At 50.5% G+C, this 21172-nt stretch overlaps 1 protein-coding gene across 3 annotated transcripts in view; it reads right to left on the bottom strand.

Moving 5' to 3' along the window:
* The window catches only part of Znrf3 (zinc and ring finger 3), a 160569-nt gene that overhangs the window by 4290 nt on the left and 135107 nt on the right, over window positions 1–21172 (bottom strand). The window contains exons 3-8 of one of the 3 annotated variants that reach the window (XM_004664033.3): window positions 9618–9692; window positions 8941–9072; window positions 6588–6698; window positions 5233–5400; window positions 3611–3713; window positions 1046–2773 (exon numbers count right to left, since the gene is read on the bottom strand). In XM_004664033.3, coding sequence (XP_004664090.1) covers window positions 1046–2773; window positions 3611–3713; window positions 5233–5400; window positions 6588–6698; window positions 8941–9072; window positions 9618–9692 — 2317 coding nt within the window. The remainder of the gene's footprint in view (window positions 1–1045; window positions 2774–3610; window positions 3714–5232; window positions 5401–6587; window positions 6699–8940; window positions 9073–9617; window positions 9693–21172) is intronic. The other 2 variants (XM_045132545.1, XM_045132544.1) reach the window with 2 other exon arrangements.

Raw genomic sequence — 21172 nt, 5'->3', positions numbered from 1 at the left:
TGTCTCTTTCTCTCTCTCAAATAAATAAAATACTAGCTAGGTGTAGTGGTGCACGCCCTTAATCCCAGCACTCAGGAGGCTGAGGTAAGAGGATAGCGAGGTAGGAGGAGGAGCTGTGAGTTCAAGGCCAGGCTGGGCTAGAGCGAGAACCTACCTTGAAAAACCAAAAAAAAAAAAAAAAAAAGAGGGGTGTGGCTGGAGAGATGGCCCAGTGATTAAGGCACTTGTCTTCAAAGTCTAATGACCCAGGTTCGATTTCCCAGTACCCACATAAGCCAGATGCCAAGTGAAGCATGCGCCCAGCATGCTGTTTGCAATGACTACAGGCCCTGTGCACCTATTCTCTCTCTCTCTGCTTGTAAATAAAGTAAAACATATCCTTAAAAAAATGAATGAGGGCTGGAGAGATGGCTTAGCGGTTAAGCACTTGCCTGTGAAGCCAAAGGACCTCGGTTCTAGGCTCGATTCCCCAGGACCCACGTTAGCCAGATGCACAAGGGGGCGCACACATCTGGAGTTTGTTTGCAGTGGCTGGAGGTCCTGGTGCGCCCATTCTCTCTCTTTCTCTCTGCCTCCCTATTTCTCTCTCTGTCGCTCTCAAATAAACAAATAAAATTGAAAAAAAAATTTTTTTTAAAATGAATGAGTGCTGGGATGAAAGGTGTGTACCACCACACACTGATTTTTGTTTTAAGGAAGGCCACTCTGCCTCCCAGGTGGAACAGCAGGCAAGACCGGGGAAGGAGACCTGTTAGAAGGCTGCTACTCTCTGCGTCCTGTACGAATGTGGGGATGGAATGAAGGGACCATGGCAGATGCAGAAGAGCTGACTATTTAAGGTGTCCTTTTGGGGGTGATTGGACAAGACAGGATGAATACCTGTGGAGTATCTGTGGGGGTGGGAAACCTATGGTTCTGTGGATCTGGCACTGAGCAAGAGGGAGGGTTCTCGGCAGCAGCATTTGGAAGTCATCAGGCACAGAAGTTATAAGAGAAAGCCAGAGCAGAGCGCCTCCACAAAACCCCTACTGCCACCTGCTCTCACCTGCAGCCTCAGTGGCTGGGGCAGGGGACTCCTGAGTGTCCTGGGGGGCACTGGGGAGGCTAGCCTTGATGGCACCAGCCTCCTCTGGAGGGCAGCCAGTTTGCAGTGGTACCTCTGCCTGGTAGCATGGAGCCCGCTCCTCTTCCTGTGCTGTCCCCAGGCCCCAGTGGGGCTGTGGGGCATCCAGGCCCAACGGCCCACCCCAGGGGCTGTGGCAGTCTGGAGCTGGGCCCACATCACAGTCCACGTCCTCTGGAATGATGGGGATACGCTGGCTCAGGTCCCGGGCCCCCGCGCAGAGGCTGGGCGGGGGCTCCTCGGCGAGTGTGTACTGCACGCTCACTGAGTAGTCCTCGGCGTGACAGCCCCCGCCGCCGCCCCCTCCGTGGGCCACCTGCTTCTCTTCATAGAAGCAGCAGGGCAGGCCCTCATATTTCATCCCATCTGTCCTTGGCAAATGGTCTGGGTGGAGACCATACAGGCTCTGGGAGCTCCCTGGTTGGGGCTCCCCACCTGTAGGGCTGCAGCCCTCAAGGAGCAGGGGACCCAGGAACAAGGCGCTGCCACCCCCGACTGCTCCTGCCCCGGGCCCCAGTGTGGAGGGCTGAGGCTCATAGCAGCAGGCACACGATGGCCCCTCTGGGTCCCCTTTCCAGGTCCTCCTGAGGTCCAAGGTGGCCCCAGGGGAAACCTCGAGCCCCACTTCTGAGGTAGAGCTATTGGGCCCTCTGTGTTCCAGCGAGGAGTTGCTGCTGTAGCTCATCTCCAGGCTGCACGTGGACAGCTGTTCCCCCGAGGGAGAGGCAGGGCCCTGCCACGGCTCTCCCTGCCCAGCGCAGTGACTGTGTGCCGCAGGGGGCTCCTCTGGTGGCGGGGAGCCCTCGGGGTCCACGGCAGGGCCGCGGCCCGAGCGGCCCGCCTCACTGGTGCGGCAGGGGCTCCGGCTGCGGTAAATGAAGGGGTCGTAGTCACTGCTGAGGGAGCTGCGGAACGTGGAGCAGCTCCCATACACGCCCTGGTTGCTGACCTCTGTGCAGTCTACCACGGAGTCACTGGAGGAACAGCGGCACTGGCCAGAGCTGCTGCTGCTGCTGTCGCTGCCCGGGCAGTCAGCCAGGTAGCCGCTGCCCACCGAGCGGTGGCCGTGGTAGCAGCTGCAGCTGGACGTGCTGCCACTCTCCAGGTGGGAGGGCGGGGCCATGTGCACCACGGTGGGGAAGAGCAGGCTGCTGCCACCGTTAGGTGGGAAGGCACGGGATGGGCCCCGGGGTGGGAGGCCGGGCACTGGCTGGCCCTCCTGCTCTGGGTAACTGAGGCCCTGGAAGTAGTAGTGTTGGTACATGGTTTCATACTGGGAGAAGCAAGCTGCCTTGGAGAAGCTGCGGCCATTGAACTTGGGCCTGCGGAAGGGGTGGGCTGGCGAGTAGGCCCGGTGTTCCAGGCCGCAGCGGTGCGGCGCCAGGGCGTGGTCCAGGTGCAGGGGCGGGTAGCCGCGGATGTAGGCAGGCGTCTGTGGGGAGTAGAGGCTCTGATCCGCATGCCGGTCCATGGTCAGCAGTGTGACGGCGTTCCCGTGTGCGTCCATGCTCGTCCTGGTCGGGTAGGCTGGGATGGCATTGGTCCTGTGCACACGGCCCGGGTAATGTACTGGCAGGGTCACCCTCTGTTGCCGACCTCGTGCGAGGCTACTGGTCTCCACACACACGGTGCCTGAGTTTCCCTTTTGCTCTGGGGAGAAATGGAGGAGACAAGGTAATCAGAGCGGTCTGAAGTAGCTTAGCACATGGGCACCACAAGCAGGGTGTCTAGGCTTGCCACCCCACCAGCTTATGAGCCGTCGCTGAACGTGGCTGCACTGGCAGAGGCTGGCCTGCTTCTCTTCTGGAAGGGTCCACTGCTCTGCCTGACAAGGCCGCGTGGAGGCTACCAGAGCAACAGGAGTATAAAGAGAAGAGCGACTGTGATCTCGGGAACTAAGCGGGGCCGGGCCTGGTTTGTACTCGCACGGGAGGTATGAGCGTCCCTTCTCCGCAGCCTACAGCTCCGCGCTGCAGGAGTAGCAGGGCACACCTGTCACGTATTTGCCGCCTCTTGTGCCCCTGGGCACACCTGTGGTCCAGGCACAGGCAAGCATCATTACTGACATCCCATTTAAAGAGTCTTGGGGCTTTAGGGAGGCCACATCGGGGTGCTGGTTCCCCCACGCCCTCTGTACAGGGCCTCATATGTCTACTTGCCACGTGGCCAAGGGTGAGCTTGAACTCCTGATCCTCCTGCCTTTACCCCCAGGTTACTGGCACTACAGGTACGTGCTGCTGTACTTGGCTGGGATGCTACTTAATGTGAAACTCAAACTTGATTCAGGTGGATTATTTTCGGGGTGAGCAGTGCTGGGCGAGGGGGCTATCAGCCACACCTCCGCCTTTAGGGCCAAACGCCTGAGCTATGCTGTGGAGGTTCGGCTTGCTTGCAGGCGTGTGGCCCAGGCCACATGCTCGCCAGGTACTTTGCAGGGACAGTGTCGTCTGAACACGTTCCATAAGGCCTAAGGCGAGAGGTGATTACCTATGATGTTGTGCCGACAGTGGGGGCACGTGTGGTGCTGCAGCAGCCAGGGGTCCACACACTTCCGGTGGAACCGGTGAGTACAGGGGATGACCCGGAGCTCCTGCAAAGGGAGAGAGAGGACGCAGCTGAAGGAGACTGTGAGGAAGGCGTGCGTGCGTGCGCATGCGCGCCTTCTCCAGCGGGGCCCAGTGAGGACAGACACCGGGGTTCACTGGACTGGTGCCGCCTTCCTGCTACAGGATGGATCTTGAGTGTTGAATACTTGGTCCCTAGCTTGGAAGCACTGGGAGGTGGGGCTAGTAGGAGTTTCAGGTCACTGGGGGTGTGCCCTTGAAGGGACTGTGGCTCCTTTCTCCTCATCTGTGTCCCAGAAGGCCGTAAGCAGTTCTGCTCCCCTGCAGCCCTCTGCGGTGCACTGCCTCCCCAGGGGTCCAGAGCAGCGAGGCAGCGGGGCCACGTGCTAAAGCCTCCGAAACCGTGGGCCGAGATAAACCTTTGTGCTTGCTGTCTTTTTTAAACAGTATTTTTATTTATTTGAGAGAGACAGATGGTATACATGGGTGTGCCAGAGCCTCCTGTGACTGCAAATGAATACCAGACGCAGGTGCCACTTTGTGCATCTGGCTTTAAGTGGGCGCTGGGGAATCTAAACTGGGTTGTTGGGCTTTGCAGGCAAGCAAGTGCCTTAACCGCTGAGCCATCTCTTCAGCACCCTTCGTCTTGATTTTACAACCAGTCCCACACAGTAGTATTTAAATTCATATTAAACATGGTACCCTGCAGAGTGCCAAAAGTTCTACCTGCATTTTCTCACCTAAGTAACCTTCATGAATACTCAGTCTACACGTCAGCCTCGGGGCCACATCCCAAGTGTAGACATAGAGGATGAGGTCTCTAAGTTCACAGACTGAGAATCTGCCTGGGGCAGGGGTAGAACCCAGGCAGTATGCACCCAGTGACCATGAAGAATATTACTCCAACCTGCCCCCATCTGTATTCACTTATTTGCATCCAACAACCTCCCCTGCAGGGGAGCGCTTCCTTCTCCCCGCAGAGTGTGCCTCTATCCGCCCACAGAGGAAGGGAGGCAAGGGTAGCCGAGTGTTACTGATCTTTGCTGCTCACAGTACTTTTCTTGCAGTTTACTTTCCTGAGGCTATTTAAAATAAATAAATAAATAAATAAATAAATAAATAAATAAATAAATAAATAAATATATATATATATGACACAGAGAGAGAGAGAGGCAGATAGAGAGAATGGGCATGCCAGGGCTTATAGCCACTTCCCCAGCCCTCCTAAGTTTTTTATTTTTTTTAATACAATAAAGATCTACAAGCAAACAGCCATCGAATCTCTTGACCCTTTGCAAGCAAATACATTGAGTCAAATATCAGTTTTCATGAAATTGATTCTTCTAAAGCCACCCACTCAGCTAGATTGCCTGGAGAGTGTTTTGTATTCCAAAGCCCCGTGGAAACAGTTAGGTGGACTAGACCAGCCCCTGGAGCGTGGACACTGAAGTGAGGCTGGAACACCCCGGTCCAGGCAGTCCTAAGTACCGACAGAGGCCTGGCCATCTCCTCCCCACCCAGGGCAGGCCCCGCTTCTGCCAGTACCTCTCCATCGACGTACTTCTCCAGGCAAATGGCACAGTCAGACGTGGAGCTACTGCTGAGTGTGTCCAGGGCCCCGCAGCTCCCTTCCCGGCGTCCCTTGCTCTTGGAGTTGAACTTTCTGGTTTCCATCTTCTCCAGAGCCTGCACGGCTAGCCTGTTCATGGAATTCTGCATGGCAGAGAGTGGTCAGTGTTGGTGTGCATTAATGATGACGGTCACACTCAGTATACAGTGGGACAGGAAGCACTAGTTCAATTAGATCAGAACAGGGTTTTTTGTTTTTTTTTTGTTTTTTTGGTTTTTCGAGGTAGGGTCTCGCTGTAGCCCAGGCTGACCTGGAATTCACTATGTAGTCTCAGGGTGGCATTGAACTCATGGTGATCCTCCTACCTCTGCCTCTGGAGTGCTGGGACTGAAGGTGTGTGCCACTATGTGCAGCTATTTTTTTTAGGTAGGGTTTCACTCTAGTCCAGGTTGTAGTCTCAAGGTGGCCTCAAACTCAGGGCGATCCTTCTACCTCTGCTTCCTGAATGCTAGGAATAAAGGCATGCGCCACCACGCCCAGCTCAGAATAGGTTTTTGAGAAGGTGCTTGACACACACATTGCTGTATGTAGATTTTGTGGACTTGCAGGGTGCCTGTGACACAAGCCCAGGCTTTCCCTACATGGCAATGCTGCAGAATTTCACCTGCGAGGAGAAAGTCCATTTCCTGGTCCTGTTACTTTCCACTTCTGTGAGACCCTTGTAGCCTGTTGTACACCCAAGGGTCTGTCCTTGTTGAAGGGAGCTGGGGTCAATCAGGGGATGAGTGTGAGTCACCAGCACATGACACACAGGATGTGCTCCACAACCACCAGCCACTTGACCTTGGTGACAACCGAAGTCACTCTCTCTGACTATCCCACTGCTGCACACTGAAGAATCTAGATCCCTGCCTGTCTTCTCACCACCCAAGGGCTGCAAGTTTGCTGGTAAGCACACAGTGAGTCCTCATGTGGCTACTCTGCTTATCCAGAGTTGCGCAGAGGGCTGGGCAGATCCAGATCTGGTTCCGAAATTGGGGGGCAGGCAGAGAGTCTGCGTTTCTACCAACATGCCCAGAGCTACTTAAGGAGCAGAGCACAGGGCTCTGTGGGGACATTTACTTAAACAGTTCCTCCCAAACACTAGCTGGGAACATCCCTAACGCCGGGGACGTTTCAGGCTCAGCCTTTCTGGAACACGAAGACTCAAGTCTTGAAGGCTGGCTGTCCCCAGGCCATGAGAAAGACTGGGGATTCAAAACTACAAACAGCAGGCCTGATTTTCATTAGCAATAGGGTGATGGGGTTCACAGGTTGCTCTCAGGGTTACCTGACTTCGCCGCTGCTTCAGCTTGATTTTGACCAGGAGGATGAAGCAGACCAAGGAGACCACAACGAAGAAGGCCAGGAAGATGCCCATGTCAAAGTACTCGGTGGGCTGCTAGAACAGAACACAAATGTGCTGAGCGAGCCGAGCCCACTCCCTCTGGCCCGGCAGCAGGCCTGCGGGCTGCCAGGCCTGGTCAGGGGAAAGAGTAAGGGGAGAAGGAGGCCAGGGCCATGCAGTGTGCGGGAAACTGCTGGGGTTCTGCGCATGTGGACACGGGGTGGCTGGGGGATGCCTGCAGTGGCCTCGGGCCTCCCAGTGGCGGGGGGGTGGGGGGTGGGGGGGGCTATATGTAAAGCCTGACCTCCCATAGAATGGGGCACCGTTTGCTGTAACCAGTGAGAAAGGCCCTTCCCAATAAACACAAATAATCACAGTTAGAGGACAAAGGGGTGAGTGTCATGTTTTGAGGGAACAGTGATTACTAACCATATAATTAACGGTTTACAACAACTTAGAAAATTGTATGCTGCTTCCACGAATACCAGCTTCCACTACAATGAGTCATATTTACCAAAGACTTCTTTTTTTCCTTTAAAAAGGCATCCAGCAAGTCAGTTCTGAAAACTTCCCTAGTTTTGATCCTTTTTTTTTCTTTTTTCTTTTTGGTAGAGGGAAGGGGAGAAGTGGGTAAGATCTCATGTATCTCAGGCTGGCCTCAAATTCCGTATGTAACCAAGGATGCCCTTGACCTTGGTATTCTGGATTCCATGCCCTCCCAACCTCATCCAGGTAGAGTCTCACTCTAGCCAAGGCTGATCTAGAACCCACTCTGTGAAATATGCTTTCATTATATTATTATTATTATTTTTAAGTTAGGGTCTCATTCTAGCCTAGGCTGACCTGGAATTCACTATAGTCTCAGGCTGGTCTTGAACTCACAGCAATCCTCCTACCTCTGCCTCCTGAGTGCTGGGATTAAGGTGTGCACCACCATACTTTGCTCTCTGTGAAGTATTTTTTAAAAACTATTTTGATTTATTTATTTGCAAGCAGAGAGAGGGTAGGGGGAGGAAGAGAATGGGTATGCCAGTACCACTAACCACTGTGAATGAATTCTAGATGCATGTGCCACTTTGTGTATTTGGCTTTATGTGGGTACTAGGGAACTGAACCCAGGTCATTAGGCTCTACAGGCAAGTGCCTTAACCTCTGAGCCATCTCTCCAGCTCTTAGAACTCACTGTAGCCCCAGGCTAGCCTCAAACTCACAGAGCCTACTACCTCAGCCTCTTGAGCACTGGGATTAAAGGCCTGTGCCCCCATACCTGGCTAGCCTCCACCTTTTCTTTATTTATTTGTGTGTGCTTTTTTTTTTTTTTTTTTGAGGTAAGGTTTCACTCTAGTCCAGGCTGACCTGGAACTCATTATGTAGTCTCAGGGTAGCCTTGAACTCACGGCAATCCTCCTACCTTTGCCTCCTGAGTGCTGGGATTAAAGGCGTGTGTCACCATGCCTGGCCTGTTTTTAAAATTTTTTTATAGGCTCCACCTTCCGAATGTTGGGACTACAGTTATGTGCTACAATATCCAGTTCTAGTTGGTGCTGGAGATCGGCCCCCAGGTTCCGTGCAGGGTAGGAAGCACTCACCTAACTGAGCGACGTCCCCAACTAGTTCCAGTTCTTACCTTTCCCAGCAGAACCCTGCTCCCTGCCACCTGAAGCAGTGTCCCTTAAGACAAGCATTTAGCCAATAGGCATGAAATGCTAGGGAGCTGCTGGGCAATGAGAGGAGGAAATAAAAGCTTATATGGAGCACTGGCCCCAGGTTCCTAGAATTCTTTAGCCAGAGGTTGGGAAGAAGAGGCCAGGCAAGTGCCGGTGACCAGTAGTGTGTCCCTTCAGTACTCAAGAGAAGTCTAACCATCACTTGTCCGCCATGAGCATCAGTCCCAGTTGAGAGTGGTTCTTCCAGTCTAAGTCCAGGAGTCAGGGCAAGCTACCTTATGGGAAGGAAGCAGAGGCCCTTTCTCATGTCTAGGTCAAATGGAAGGAGACAAGGGAAGTCATGTGCTAAGTGCTTCATCCCTTCATCTTCCTTAGTTTACTTCTCAGAAACCAAGAGACAATGCCAGAGGGGAGAAAATAGGAGCTTTTAAGAATAAGCTGTCTATTTTTGTAAGATGTTCCAAATTTCCAGTACAGGAATATGGGTGAACATTTCTCTGGCATCCTCTTGTCCCATACTTGCTGTCAACCGTGGGATCCTGTGACACAGCAACATTTTAGATTTGGGACGACAGGGATGAAAGCCCCAGGGGAGCATAGGCACAGGAGGGCTGGGAGGCTCCACTCACTCGAGGAGGGAGGTGCTGGATCCTTGCTCGAGCCACTTTCTGCTTGTTGACAATGTTCATCAGCTTGATGGCGTCTGCTCCCTTTACATATACCACTGGCCTCTTCAGCGGGTCTTCTGAGCCTTGGTTCAGCTGACAAAGAAGAGAGGGCGCTAGCTGAAAGCCATGCCTACTTTAAGAATCAAGAGAGGGCTTGGGATCTAGCTCAGTGGAACAGCACTTGTCTAAGGCCTTATGGCCCATCCCCAACAATTCTCTCTCATACACACACACACACACACACACACACACACACACACACGGAGAGAGAGAGAGAGAGAGAGAGAGAGAGAGAGAGGAAGGACTGGAAGGAAACACTGAATTCCTATCTGTTAATCTTGAAGTCTTTAAGCATTACATCCTCAAGGTTCTCAGAAAGGCCAGGCTGGAGTGATGTCTGTTGTTAAGATGGCCTAGGCTGTCCAAGGCCCACTCTGCAGATGCCCCTCATCCCAACTCCTGGGCTTGTAAATGCTGTCTACACTCCCCTCAGGTCTGAAGTTCAAACAGACACCTTACTTCAGCACACACATGCAAAGAGCCTGCCCAAGGCAAGTGTGACATGACAGCACCCACTGAAGCTTACAAAGCCAAGGGCCTCTCAAGGAGACAGCAGGGCTGCCACAGCCCAAGTTTACCTGGTCGATGGCTTCGGGGTTTTCAGACACATCAAAGATGACGGCAGTGGCTCCTCGCTGTACTGCTCGCTTGGCCTGGGAGAGTGAAGAAGAGCAGGTTGGCAGCTCTTGTCCTTCTTCCCTCCCCAGCACTGGTCTTGCAAATAAGGCATGGATTCAGACACAGAACCAATCTAACAGTAATCAAGTTTTGGGACTTGGGGTCAGTTACCCAACTTTTTCAAGCCATGACTGCCTGATCTGTAAAAAGGGACAATGCCACCTATTTTGAGAATCAGGTATCTTAGAATAGGTGAAAATGGTACTCCAGAAGTCTGCCTCCCACTATCCAGACAGAACATTAAAAAACAAGCTTATATCGAAAAACCAAAAAACAAAACAAACAAAAAAACCCCAAGCCAACAGGTGGTCAGCCGGCATAGAGGTGCCCGTTTCGGTCTTTTCTGCTGTGAACACAGCAACCCTGGCAACCAGAGCTAATACCTTTGGCCTATCTCTTGTGGTATTTTTCTTCCTTCCCATGTCATCCACTTAGAATCACATGTTCACTATTTCTGAATGAATCTCAAAATGGTCAATTTTAATAAGTGACACAAGATGATGACCTTTGGAGACACGGGGGTGGGGGAAAGCATGAGAAATACTTGGAAATGGGAATTTGGAGCAGTTGGATCCAAGCCTCGCTCAGACCACAGCCACTGATTCAGTGGGGCTGGAAGCAGGCCCAGGAAACGGAGTTCTGTAAGCACTGAAGGACTCAGATGATTCAACCACTCGGGGAACTATGGATCAGAGGGATGAGATGAGAAGGTTAAAAAACAAATGAGAAGTGATGGGATTTTTTTTTTTGGGGGGGGGAAGGACCTCCTAATTTTATGTCCAGCTAAGTGAACAGCAGAGTAGAGGCTGAGTAAGGCAGCTTTTAGAAGTTGGAACTGTCATAGAAATGATTTCTGAGAAAACAAAATACAAAACCAGCCACTTAAAGATAGGCAAATGCTAGTTTAGTGCTCAGAGGTCCACAGTCACAGAGAATATCTGAGTACAAATAAAACATGAATTCCTAACCATAGGAATAATTTATACCAATGTGTGCGAGAAAAGTCAAAAATCCAAAGAACATGGCTACAGCAATGATTCCACTTGACCACTAGAGGGCAGACTCGCTCCATGGCCAAGTCCACACACTTGGTACCAAACAAGTGGTGTCACACACAGCATCAGTGATATGCTTAGGGGCAAAACATGATCCCTCGTGGTTTAAGAAGCGCTGACATCCTGGGTACTGTGCTGTAAAATATGTCCTTGTTCTGCAGAGGACACCTTTCAAAAACGGACACTGAATGGTTTTAAAGTTTCTATCCATGGTCCCCATCACCAGTGATCAGAAGTGAGCTATCCCTGAGTAGGTTACTGAATGTTTTTTGCCCTCCCAGGTTGGGGCTCAAACCCAAGGCTTTGTGTATTCCAAGTGCTCTATCACGGAGTCTACACCCAGTCCTTCCTTCACTTTCCTGCTCCGTTGAGCTCTTCAGGGCAGGAGCCATCTGTGGCGGCCCCAGCTCAAGGCACCTGGAGGGACTAGGGAGTGGATGCTTGTTTCTGCCGGGGTGGGGGGTGGCCAACAAACTCCAACCCCAGAAGAGGAAATGAACAGGGCCCCTCATTGTCTTATTCAGCTTGCACCCCGTGATCCAACATACATCAACCAGCACCTGCGGGGCAGGGGGCGCGTGAGCTCAGATGTTTCTCCAGCTTTCTGCTGGCGCACCTGGCGAGGCTGGCAGCAGTGGGAAAGGCTGTGGGAGCTGGGCAGGGACTGCCTTCCTGGAAGGGGCCCCAGGCAAAAGGAAAGCTGCTCAGCTAGAGGCCCTCCTGGCCTTCCAGGATCCCCTGCTTCCTAAGAACAGGGTGGTTTCCATGCAGCCATTCGTGGTAGCTCCCACCTTTAATCCTAGCATTCGGGAGGATGAGACTGCAGAATCGCCATGAACTCAAGGCCAGTCTGGGCCACAGAGTTCCAGGTCAGCCTGGGCTAGAGTGAGACCCTGCCTCAAAAAAGTTAAAAAAGGAGCTGGGCGTGGTGGCACATGCCTTTAATCCCAGCCCTTGGCAGGCAGAGGTAGGAGGTGAGTTTGAGGACACCCTGAGAGACTACATAGTGAATTCCAGGTCAGCCTGGGCAAGAGTGAGACCCTAACTCGAAAACCAAACCAAACAGACAAACAAAAAGCTAAAAAAAAAAAAAAAAAAAAAAAGGTGGAGAGATGGCTCAGCACTTGCCCGCAAAGCCAAAGGACCCAGGTTCAATTCCCCAGTAGTCAGGTAAAGCCAGATGCACAAGGTGGTACATTCATCAGGAGTTCATTTGCAGTGGCTGGAGGCCCTGGCACGCCCATTCATTTTGTCTCTGTCTCTCCCAAATAAATAATAATAAAAATTTTTTAAGTTAATAAAAACCTACCCAACAACAGAAATAACACCCCCCCCCCACACCCCTAAAGTCTGGAGGTTGCAGATGAGGCATGACTGACTCAGGACAGAAGACATTATAGACCTAGCTATTTTTGTTTTATTCAGGTGCTAGGAATCAAACTGAGAGCCTTGTTTGTGCCAGGCAAACAATACTTTATCACTAAGCCACACACCCAACCTTATAAATGACGCTTCTACGAATTCCAGGAACCTGGTTTCTATGGTCAAGAGAATGGGTGGAGAATAAGGTGCTTAAATCCCACTTACAACCTGACTTCAGATGACACTCAACATGGCCAGTCTAGGGGCTGGAGGTGTGGTTCAGTTACTAGAGGGCTTGCCCCGAGTTTGATCAATACTGAACAAAATCTGGCATGGTGGAACATGCCTGTAATCCTCACACTCACGAGGCAGAGGCGGGAGGATCAGAAGTTTAAGGTCATCTTTGGTGACATAGCTTGAGGCTAGCCTCAGCTACACAAGAACCTGCCTCAAAAAAAAAAAAAAAAAAAAGACCCACAAGGGCTGGAGAGATGGCTCAGTGGTTAAGCGTTTGCCTGTGAAGCCTAAGAACCCTGGTTTGAGGCTCAATTCCTCAGGACCCACGTTAGCCAGATGCACAAGGGGGCACACATGTCTGGAGTTCGTTTGCAGTGTCTGGAGGTCCTGGCGCGCCCATTCTCTTTCTCTCTCTGCCTGTTGCTCTCAAATAAATAAATAACCCACAAAAAATATATAAGCTGCTACTTAAATACATTTGTATCTCCTGCATATTCCAGAACCGGACAGGAGAGACTCACTGAGATTTTGCCTGTTCAGAGCTGACTTGGGATTTAAAACAGACTGCGGACTGAAAATGACGAAGCCCAGTGGTTCAGCACTTGCCCAGCATGCCTAAGGCCCTGGGTGAAAGGCCAGAAACAACCTGAATTTACAAAATGACACTTTTATTATATATTTAGAAACCATAGAACATGGCTTAGTCATACTTTTCCTTCTATTGCACATTTTAATTTTATTTCTTCATTTTCGAGAAAGAAGGAGAAAGTGAGAGAGAGAAAGGAGAGTGACAGAGAGAGGGAGAGGATGGGTGTGTCAGGACCTCTAGCCACTGCAAATGCTCTCCAGGTGCATATGACATCTTGCTGGCTTACATGGGTCCTGGGGAATCGAACCTAGGTCCTTAGACTTCACAGGCAAGCTCCTTAACCACTAAGCCATCTCTCCAGCTCCATATTTTATTTCTATAAAATGTTTATATTTATTTATTTATTTGTTTGAGAGCAACAGACAGAGAGAGAAAGAGGCAGAGAGAGAGAGAGAGAGAGAGAGAGAATGAGCGCGCCAGGGCCTCCAGCCACTGCAAACGAATTCCAGATGTGTGCACCCCCTTGTGCATCTGGCTAACGTGGGTCCTGGGGAACCGAGCCTCAAATCGGGGTCCTTAGGCTTCACAGGCAAGTGCTTAACCGCTAAGCCATCTCTCCAGCCCCCATATTTTTTCCCCCATATTTTTTTTTAAGCTCATGATGTGCAAAATTTCTTGCACCACTTTTCATCTTAGATAATCTCTCTCTCTCTCTCTTTTTTAAAGATAGGATTTCACTGTAGCTCAGGCTGACCTAGAATTCACTATGCAGTCTCAGGGTAGGCTCGAACTCATGGTGATCCTCCTATCTCTGCCTCCCAAGTGCTGGGATTAAAGGCGTGTGCCACCATGCCCGGCTAATTTCTCATTTTATATAGTCAACATTGGGTCAGAATATGAGTTCAAAGAAATCCAAACACTAGAAGGAAGATTAACAGTCTTGTGACTGCTAGAAACTCTCTATCATCACCTAGGATTTAAAGTTCTCAAGGCTGATGAGGGCTGGAAGGATGGTTCAATGGTTAAAGGTGCTTGCTTGCTTGCAAAGCCCGAGGGTCTGGGTTTGATTCCCCAGCATCCATGTAAAGTCAGATGCACAAAGTGGCACATGTGTCTGGAGTTTACAGTGGCAAGAAATCCTGGTGAGCCCATATTTTTTTTTAATTTATTTTTATGTATTTGTTTGACAGAGAGGAGGGGAGATAGAGAGAGAGGGAGAACAGGTGTGCCAGGACCTCCAGCCACTGCAAACAAACTCCAGACACAAGTGCACACCACCTTGTGCATCTGGCTAATGTGGGTCCTGGGGGATCAAACCTAGGTCCTTTGGCTTTGCAGGCAAACACCTTAAGTGCTAATCCATCCCTCTAGACCAAGCCCATATTCTTATTCTTTCTTTTTCCCCACTCCCCCTGTTCCCTACTTCTTTCTGTCTCTCAAATAAATAAATATTTTAAAATTTTATTTTGAGAGAGAGGGAGAGAGCCGGGCATGGTGGTGCACACCTTTAATCCCAGCACTTGGGAGGCAGAGGTAGGAGGGTTGCTGAGAGTTGGAGGCCACCCTGAGCTAGAGTGAGACCCTACCTCAAAATAAATAAATAAATGAGGGAAGGAGAGGGGATAGAGAGAGAATGGATGTGCCAGGGTCTTCAGCTGCTGTGAATGAACTTGACACGTGCGGCCCCTTTGCACATGTGTGGCACTGCACTCCTGCATCACTGTGCATCTGGCTATGTGGGACCTGGAGATTCCAACACGAGTTCTTAGGCTTCACAGGCAAATGTAGTTTAATAAACATATTAATAATATTTAATAAATATATTTTAAAAGATAAGGCTATTTATTGGAAAGAAAGGATTGTTGGGTTAGGGAGATGGCTCAGCAGTTAAAGGTGCTTGCTTAAAGCCTGACAGTCTGGGTTCAATTCCTCCGTACCTGCATAAAGCCAGAAAAAAAGGATGGGGGAAGATGTAGACTGCTGGGTGTAGCTAGGTGATGGTCACTGGTAACGTGGGTCGCACAGAAGCCAGTTACCTCTGAACTGCGCACAGGCAGCCGTGGAAGGAAGAGCAGGAGAAAGCAGGGACCTTCTCAGTAGGAAAGAAGTGTGTAGTCCTGGTAAGATTAGGAGCAGCAAAGGCCTTGCTTTGAGGCTCTGACGTGTCCTTCCCACAGACTCATCTGTGGCCATCACCCACACTTGCTAGCTTCGCCCTCACTCAGGCTGGTGCAGGTCCAACCAGCCCACAGGTGACGAGAGAGAGGCATGGTGGCAGAAAGCAGGGTGAGAGACTGCCATGGTCCTTTACTTTCCAAAGCTATGGGACCTGAGGCTGGGAGACAGATGACAGGCACTTGGGCAAGTGACAAAAGGGCCAACACCTAAATACTTACAAAAACATTTTGCAAAACACAAAGTTCCCACCCTCAGAAGGCTGCACGTTACTTATCACTTCTCTGGTGATTCAATAAACATTTATTAAAATGAAAGAAAGCCTGCCTACGACCACACTCAAATGACCGCTGGTCAAGGGAAAACGCTTGCTGACTACAGAGGTGTTTTCTATAAGGAAGTGCTTCTCGCAGTAGAATGCATCTCGAAGGTCCCAATGCAAACAACATTCTCATGAACATGATTCTGTGACCAGACTAGTGCAGCACCTGGGAGAAATTTCACTCACAGCCTGTTCTGGCATTCTCCCCCAAGTGTGCAGAACTGGTTTGCGACTTTGACCTACCCAACACCTGCTCCCTGGAGCCTCTTGGGTACAAACTAATTTATTTACTTGCAAGGGGAGTTGGGGGGGAAGGAGGGAGGGAGAGAAAGAGAAAGAGAGAGAGAGAGAATGGGCATGCCAGGGCCTCTAGCCACTGCAAACAAACTCTAGATACATGTGCTACCATGTGCGTCTGGCTTACGTGGGACCTGGAGAATTGAACCTGGGTCCTTAGGCCTCACAGGCAAGAGCCCGACAATTTTCATACATGTAAATAATGTTTTGATCGTAATTCCCTCCCATTACCTTCCCTCCTCCCTCCCCTCCCCCTTTTGCTAAATTTCTTCTTTTCAATTAATAACTGGTCCCTCTTCCATTCTGATTTTTTTTTTCTTTTTTGGCCTTTTTTCACCATCCATGATGACATGTCAATGGGCCCAGTACAGTGAAGATCTTAGGCAGGTAATGATAACCACTGTGAGGTCAGAATATAGCAGTCACCTCACGTCTGGAAGACAGCATTCCATAACACTTTTGTCTCTCATGCTCTTTCTGCCATCTCTTTGGCAATGTTCCCTAAGCCTCGAAGGGTGTGTGAAACTGATTTTTACTCGTATATTTGTTCCTTTATCAAGTAAGCAGCAGGATGTAATGTCCCCCGTCTAACCTCTACCATAGGAAAATAAAGACAGACTATAATCTCAATAGGAAATATTAAGTGATTAATATAAAAATACACCTTTAACTTCTTAGGGGAAGTTCTGTCATATGGGGATTCCGTCGGGTTACTTTTTGGTGCCTACATTGATGCTTATGTATTATACACACACAGCAAAACACCAGAACATTTGATACTACGCCATGCTCTATTTTCCCCTTAATAATATTATAACGTTTCATGTAAGAAAACATTTATTCGTTTTTCTTTTTGGATTTTCGAGGTAGCATAAGAGAGTTCAATTCTGCTTTTTTTTTTTTTTTTTTTTTTCTGAGGTAGGGTCTCACTCTAGCCCAGGCTGACCTGGAATTCACTATGTAGTCTCAGGGTGGCCTCGAACTCACGGCGATCCTCTTACCTCTGCCTCCTGAGCGCTGGGATTAAAGGCGTGCACCACCACGCCCAGCTGAATTCTGTTTTTATTACCATTTCACAGTTCAGTCGTTCAATAGTAGTTGTTAAGCAGTGTGCTGGCCCTGAAGACAAGCGGGGAGACAGGTACCGTTTTCAAGGAGCAGGCATCCTGGCTGTGATGGTGGCACGCGCCACATCTCTGGGTGACCGTCATAAGGAGTCCAGGCTTAATTCCGAGAACACGCAGGGAGGAGGCGAGCACAGAATTCGCCTGTCATGTCTCTACAGCGGCTTTCCCCAAAGCGCCCCGACTTTCCTGACTAGCATCCTTTGGAGACACTGCATGTTCTGGAACCGTCCCTGACATGTGATGAGCATGCTGATGTTTGAGATCCTCCTGTCTACCCAGCACCAGAATCCCTTGGGCAGCAATGCCTGTCAACGCCTTTGCTACCACAGAGCAGGCTTTGGACCATGCTCCACGGAACGCCGCATGCCCAGGTGAAGGGAGTACCAACCCCTTGTCCCACTGTTCCTTCTCATGGGTGGAAAGTTCTGCTTTTCAACTTTGTAGCCAATTACTGAATAATATACACACCCACAATTTCACTGAAATGACTATGAGAACATTCAATACAGTCTGCTCTAGCAACAACTTAAGACAACCAGCTATGTGCCAGGCACTCCTAGGAAGATTCAAACAAGGCACTGCCATAACACACTTGCTGCTGCCTGCCTTAGCCAGGGGACACAATGAGGTGCTTTCTTTCTTTTATTTTATTTTGTTAGAGAAAGAGGCAGAGAGAGGGGGGAGAGAGAATGGGCACACTAGGGCATTCAGCTGCTGCACATGAACTCCAGATGCATGCACCACCTTGTGCATCTGGCTTATGTGGGTTCTGGGGAATCGGACCTGGGTCCTTTGGCTTTGCAGGCAGGTGCCTTAACTGCTAAGCCATCTCTTCAGCCCCCGGGAATTATTTTCCCTTCATCCAAGTAAGCATTCTCTTGGCTCCCTCCTCAGACAAACTTACATCTAATAGCTTGATCCAAGGGGGCAGAAATCATGATTGTAAAGAATCCAAAATGGCACTGGAGGCCTAGGGCTTGGCACCAGCTTAGAGTGCCCCTAATGCTTTGTAGTTATTTCCAGAGCAAAGCTAAGTACAGCAGACAGATATCTAGGGGTCATTTCTTGCTCAGGGTTATGTGATTTTTTAAAATATATTTAAATTTTTTTAAAAAAATTTTGTTTCTATTTGCATCTGGCTAATGTTGGTTGTGGGGAACCGAACCTGGGTCCTTTGGCTTTGCAGGCAAATGCCTTAACTGCTAAGCCATCTCTCCAGCCCTGATGTGATTCCCCCCCACCCACAGGCCTATGATTCACACAATTCTGACTTTCAAGCTGTGTGTAGTGGCATAACTGTAATCCTAGCACTTGGGAAGCTGAGGCGGGAGGATCATTACAAGTTAGAGGCCAGCAAGAGCTACGTAGTGAATTTAAGGTCAGTCTGGGATAGTGGGCGAGACATTGTCTCAAAACAAACGAAACACTGAAATCATTATTTTCCTATAACTTGGCCTAGTTCCTCTAGGTGGTGCCCAGAGGCCATGCAGAAACCAGAGCCCCCACTGCACCAATTCCATCTTCCAGGGCATCCACCATGAGTCACAACCACTTTCTCCCTGGGGGGCTCTCCACCTAGTCAGCCCCACCCTCGGGGCAGCAGAGGTATCTTTCTCAGTTAGGAATCTGACTGACTCTGCATTGCTCTTAGGACAAGATCTGCCTTTCCCAGCCCGGGGCTTCCAAACACAACAGCAACACTCCCCTTGCTTGCGGGCTCACTACACAGGGCTCAGATAAGCTCTCGGAAGCCCCTGTCCTCCACCGCAGCAGGCAGCAGGTACTATGTCCCGGGGGCTCATTTAAACCTTGTCTAACTCCACTCTGGCAGGGCATGGGCACTCTCCTCGCCATGCCCTTGATGGGACTCCCTGGGCCTAGTCCCAGCCCCACATTTCAGCACTCATCTTCAAACGGTTCCCTCACTAGAGGGCAGTCTGGGTGTCAGACTTCTTTCCTGCCAAGTTCCCAGAATCCAGACGAGGGCCAGGCACTGGGGAATTGGCCTGCTATGTTAATGAACCCAAGCGGAATCAGCTTCACTCAGGGGCAAGCCCCACGCAGCTCTCTCGCCCTAGGCCCTGGGCCTCCTGTGGGTCCTCTAACTCTCAGTCAGGAGAGATCGGCCTGGCTACTACTCTTAGAACTGCAAGGTCCTCACACTTCAGGGTTTCAGGATCTGGCTTCTTATTAGTGACACCAGATCCTGTTATTGCATTGCAGCATGGTTGTGGGCAGTCTTACTGCTTGTCTCTGGCCAGCCTTGAACTCCGAAGTGGCTGTGGGTGCTCTGCCTCCTAAGTGACCCTCTCTTGGAGTCTTCAACAGACACAGCAGGGCCTCTGCTTGCCCTTTCTACCAGGCACTGAGATTGGGAGCCTGGCTCTCGGGGTGGACCAAAAGCAGATTCCCATAGCTTCAGAATCCCCAAGCCCAGTGGGAACCTGCTTTAGGGCATCCAGAGACCAACGCTCCAGCTCGGGAGAACACATCACTCCCTGTGGCTGGAGCCGCGTTGATGTTGCTGCACAGGGCTTGCGGGACAACCAGGGAGGGGCAAGGGGCTAGTCACGTACAAGGGACCAACCAGCGAGTCCCAGGGGCTGGCCAAGCTTGATGCCCACAGGTCTCTTTTGGCAGGTCTTAACCCAGTCTAAACAGCTGTTCACTGGGTCCTTTCATGTCCCTCTCTTTGGAGGCCACTAAGTGGGTTTTAAACTCTCACTCCTCACTTTTTCCTTCTCTCCTCCCTGAGTTCTCCTCTTAGTAGTGACCACCCAAGCACAAGGCTCCTGCACATGATGGACAGCTGCTGTTCCCCGAAGCATGAGTCACACTGCATGGCATGGCACTCACACCAGGCAAGGGGGCTTGCAAGGGCGGCTTACTAAGGGCCCTGTTTTCCAAGAGAAACCTTTCATTCCATAGGAAATGAGGTCACACCACAGAGCCCACGGGGAACCGGTGAGAAAAACCTGGTGCCAAGAAGGGGGGAGGAGGCATTAGCAGTGGCCAGGCAAAGCTGACACGAATCGTCAGGAAAATCACCTGTGCTCTTGGGTCTTTTTAATTAATTAATTAATTTGAGGTAGGGTCTCCCTTTAGCCCAGGCTGATGTGGAATTCACTCTGTAGTCTCAAGGTAGCCTCAAACTCACAGCAATCCTCCTGCCTCAGACTCCTGAATGCTGGGATTAAAGGTGTACCACACCATGCCTAGCTCTTGGGTAATTTCTACTGGACACACACACAGTTACACCCCCCCAAAAAAAAAATCCCCAACCCATCAGGTTACTTTTAAGGTCTATGTAACACATACTTGTGTGAGTCAATCACAGTTGCAGGGTATTTGGCTAGTTTACTTCAGGACTTGAAAGGCCCAAGGCCTAAAGGAGACCTGGGTTAAAAAAAAAAAAAAAAAAAAGGTCCTGAAGAGGGATGGGAGGCCAAGGAGGGTCACTTCGCGGGGGTGGCAGATGAACAAGGGAGGTGGCACAGTACTGCCCGCTCCACCAGCTCCGTGGCTCCTCACTCCGGAGCTTGGCTGCAGCCTGGCCTGACCTTCCAGGTTTCCCTGGCAGGCGATCAAAGAGTTGAAGCCACAAACACAGCTCAGAACTCAGAAGCCCTGTGGACAACACCCCCCTTGCGGTCACTCCCCCAGGGACCCTCCTCCACCCCCTTCCTCGTCTGCCCCCCCCCCCCCGCAGTCCAGAGACTGCCTTTTGGGCTGGCTCCGTCTGGCTTCTCTGAGACAGCACGGCCGCACTTCTATCCACCAGAAGAAATTTCTCGCCATAATTAAAGTCATTAAGCCAAAGGCTCCGGTCAGCTGCAGGTTCTGAGCTCTTGAACGAAAATGATGCATTTTTAAGTCCTAGTTAAGATCATGCTATTTAGGAGACATGTAGCAGCGAGAATTCAGCGGTTAACTTCGTGGTTAAGGCTGCCTAAGTTTAAACAGTGTTATTTATTCTCAAAATATGCAGCAGCCCCCACAACATTTCTCCTAATTAAAGGAACCAACAGAGGAGGCTGGAGTCCCGCAGCTGTGCAAGGCGCCACTGTGCACGCAGGTTGGTAACCTTTTCACAACCAGAAAGTACTGGGTGTCAAACGGAAATGCATTTCCTTAGATCTTAATCTTAAACACAGACTTTTAGATCAGTTCCAAGAAACACAATAATCCTCTTTGTTTGAACACCTGACAAGGAGCTCCAAAAACTCGGGAGAGAGCCTCTCCCCGCCCTCCTGTTCCTTGGATCCTCCTGGGTGAAGGATGTTATGGAAAA

Source organism: Jaculus jaculus, chromosome 13 (assembly GCF_020740685.1).
Source record: "Jaculus jaculus isolate mJacJac1 chromosome 13, mJacJac1.mat.Y.cur, whole genome shotgun sequence".
Taxonomy (NCBI): Eukaryota; Metazoa; Chordata; class Mammalia; order Rodentia; family Dipodidae; genus Jaculus; species Jaculus jaculus.
Note: the sequence above shows the minus strand (reverse complement) of the source record. Positions and strands in the feature narration are given on the sequence as shown.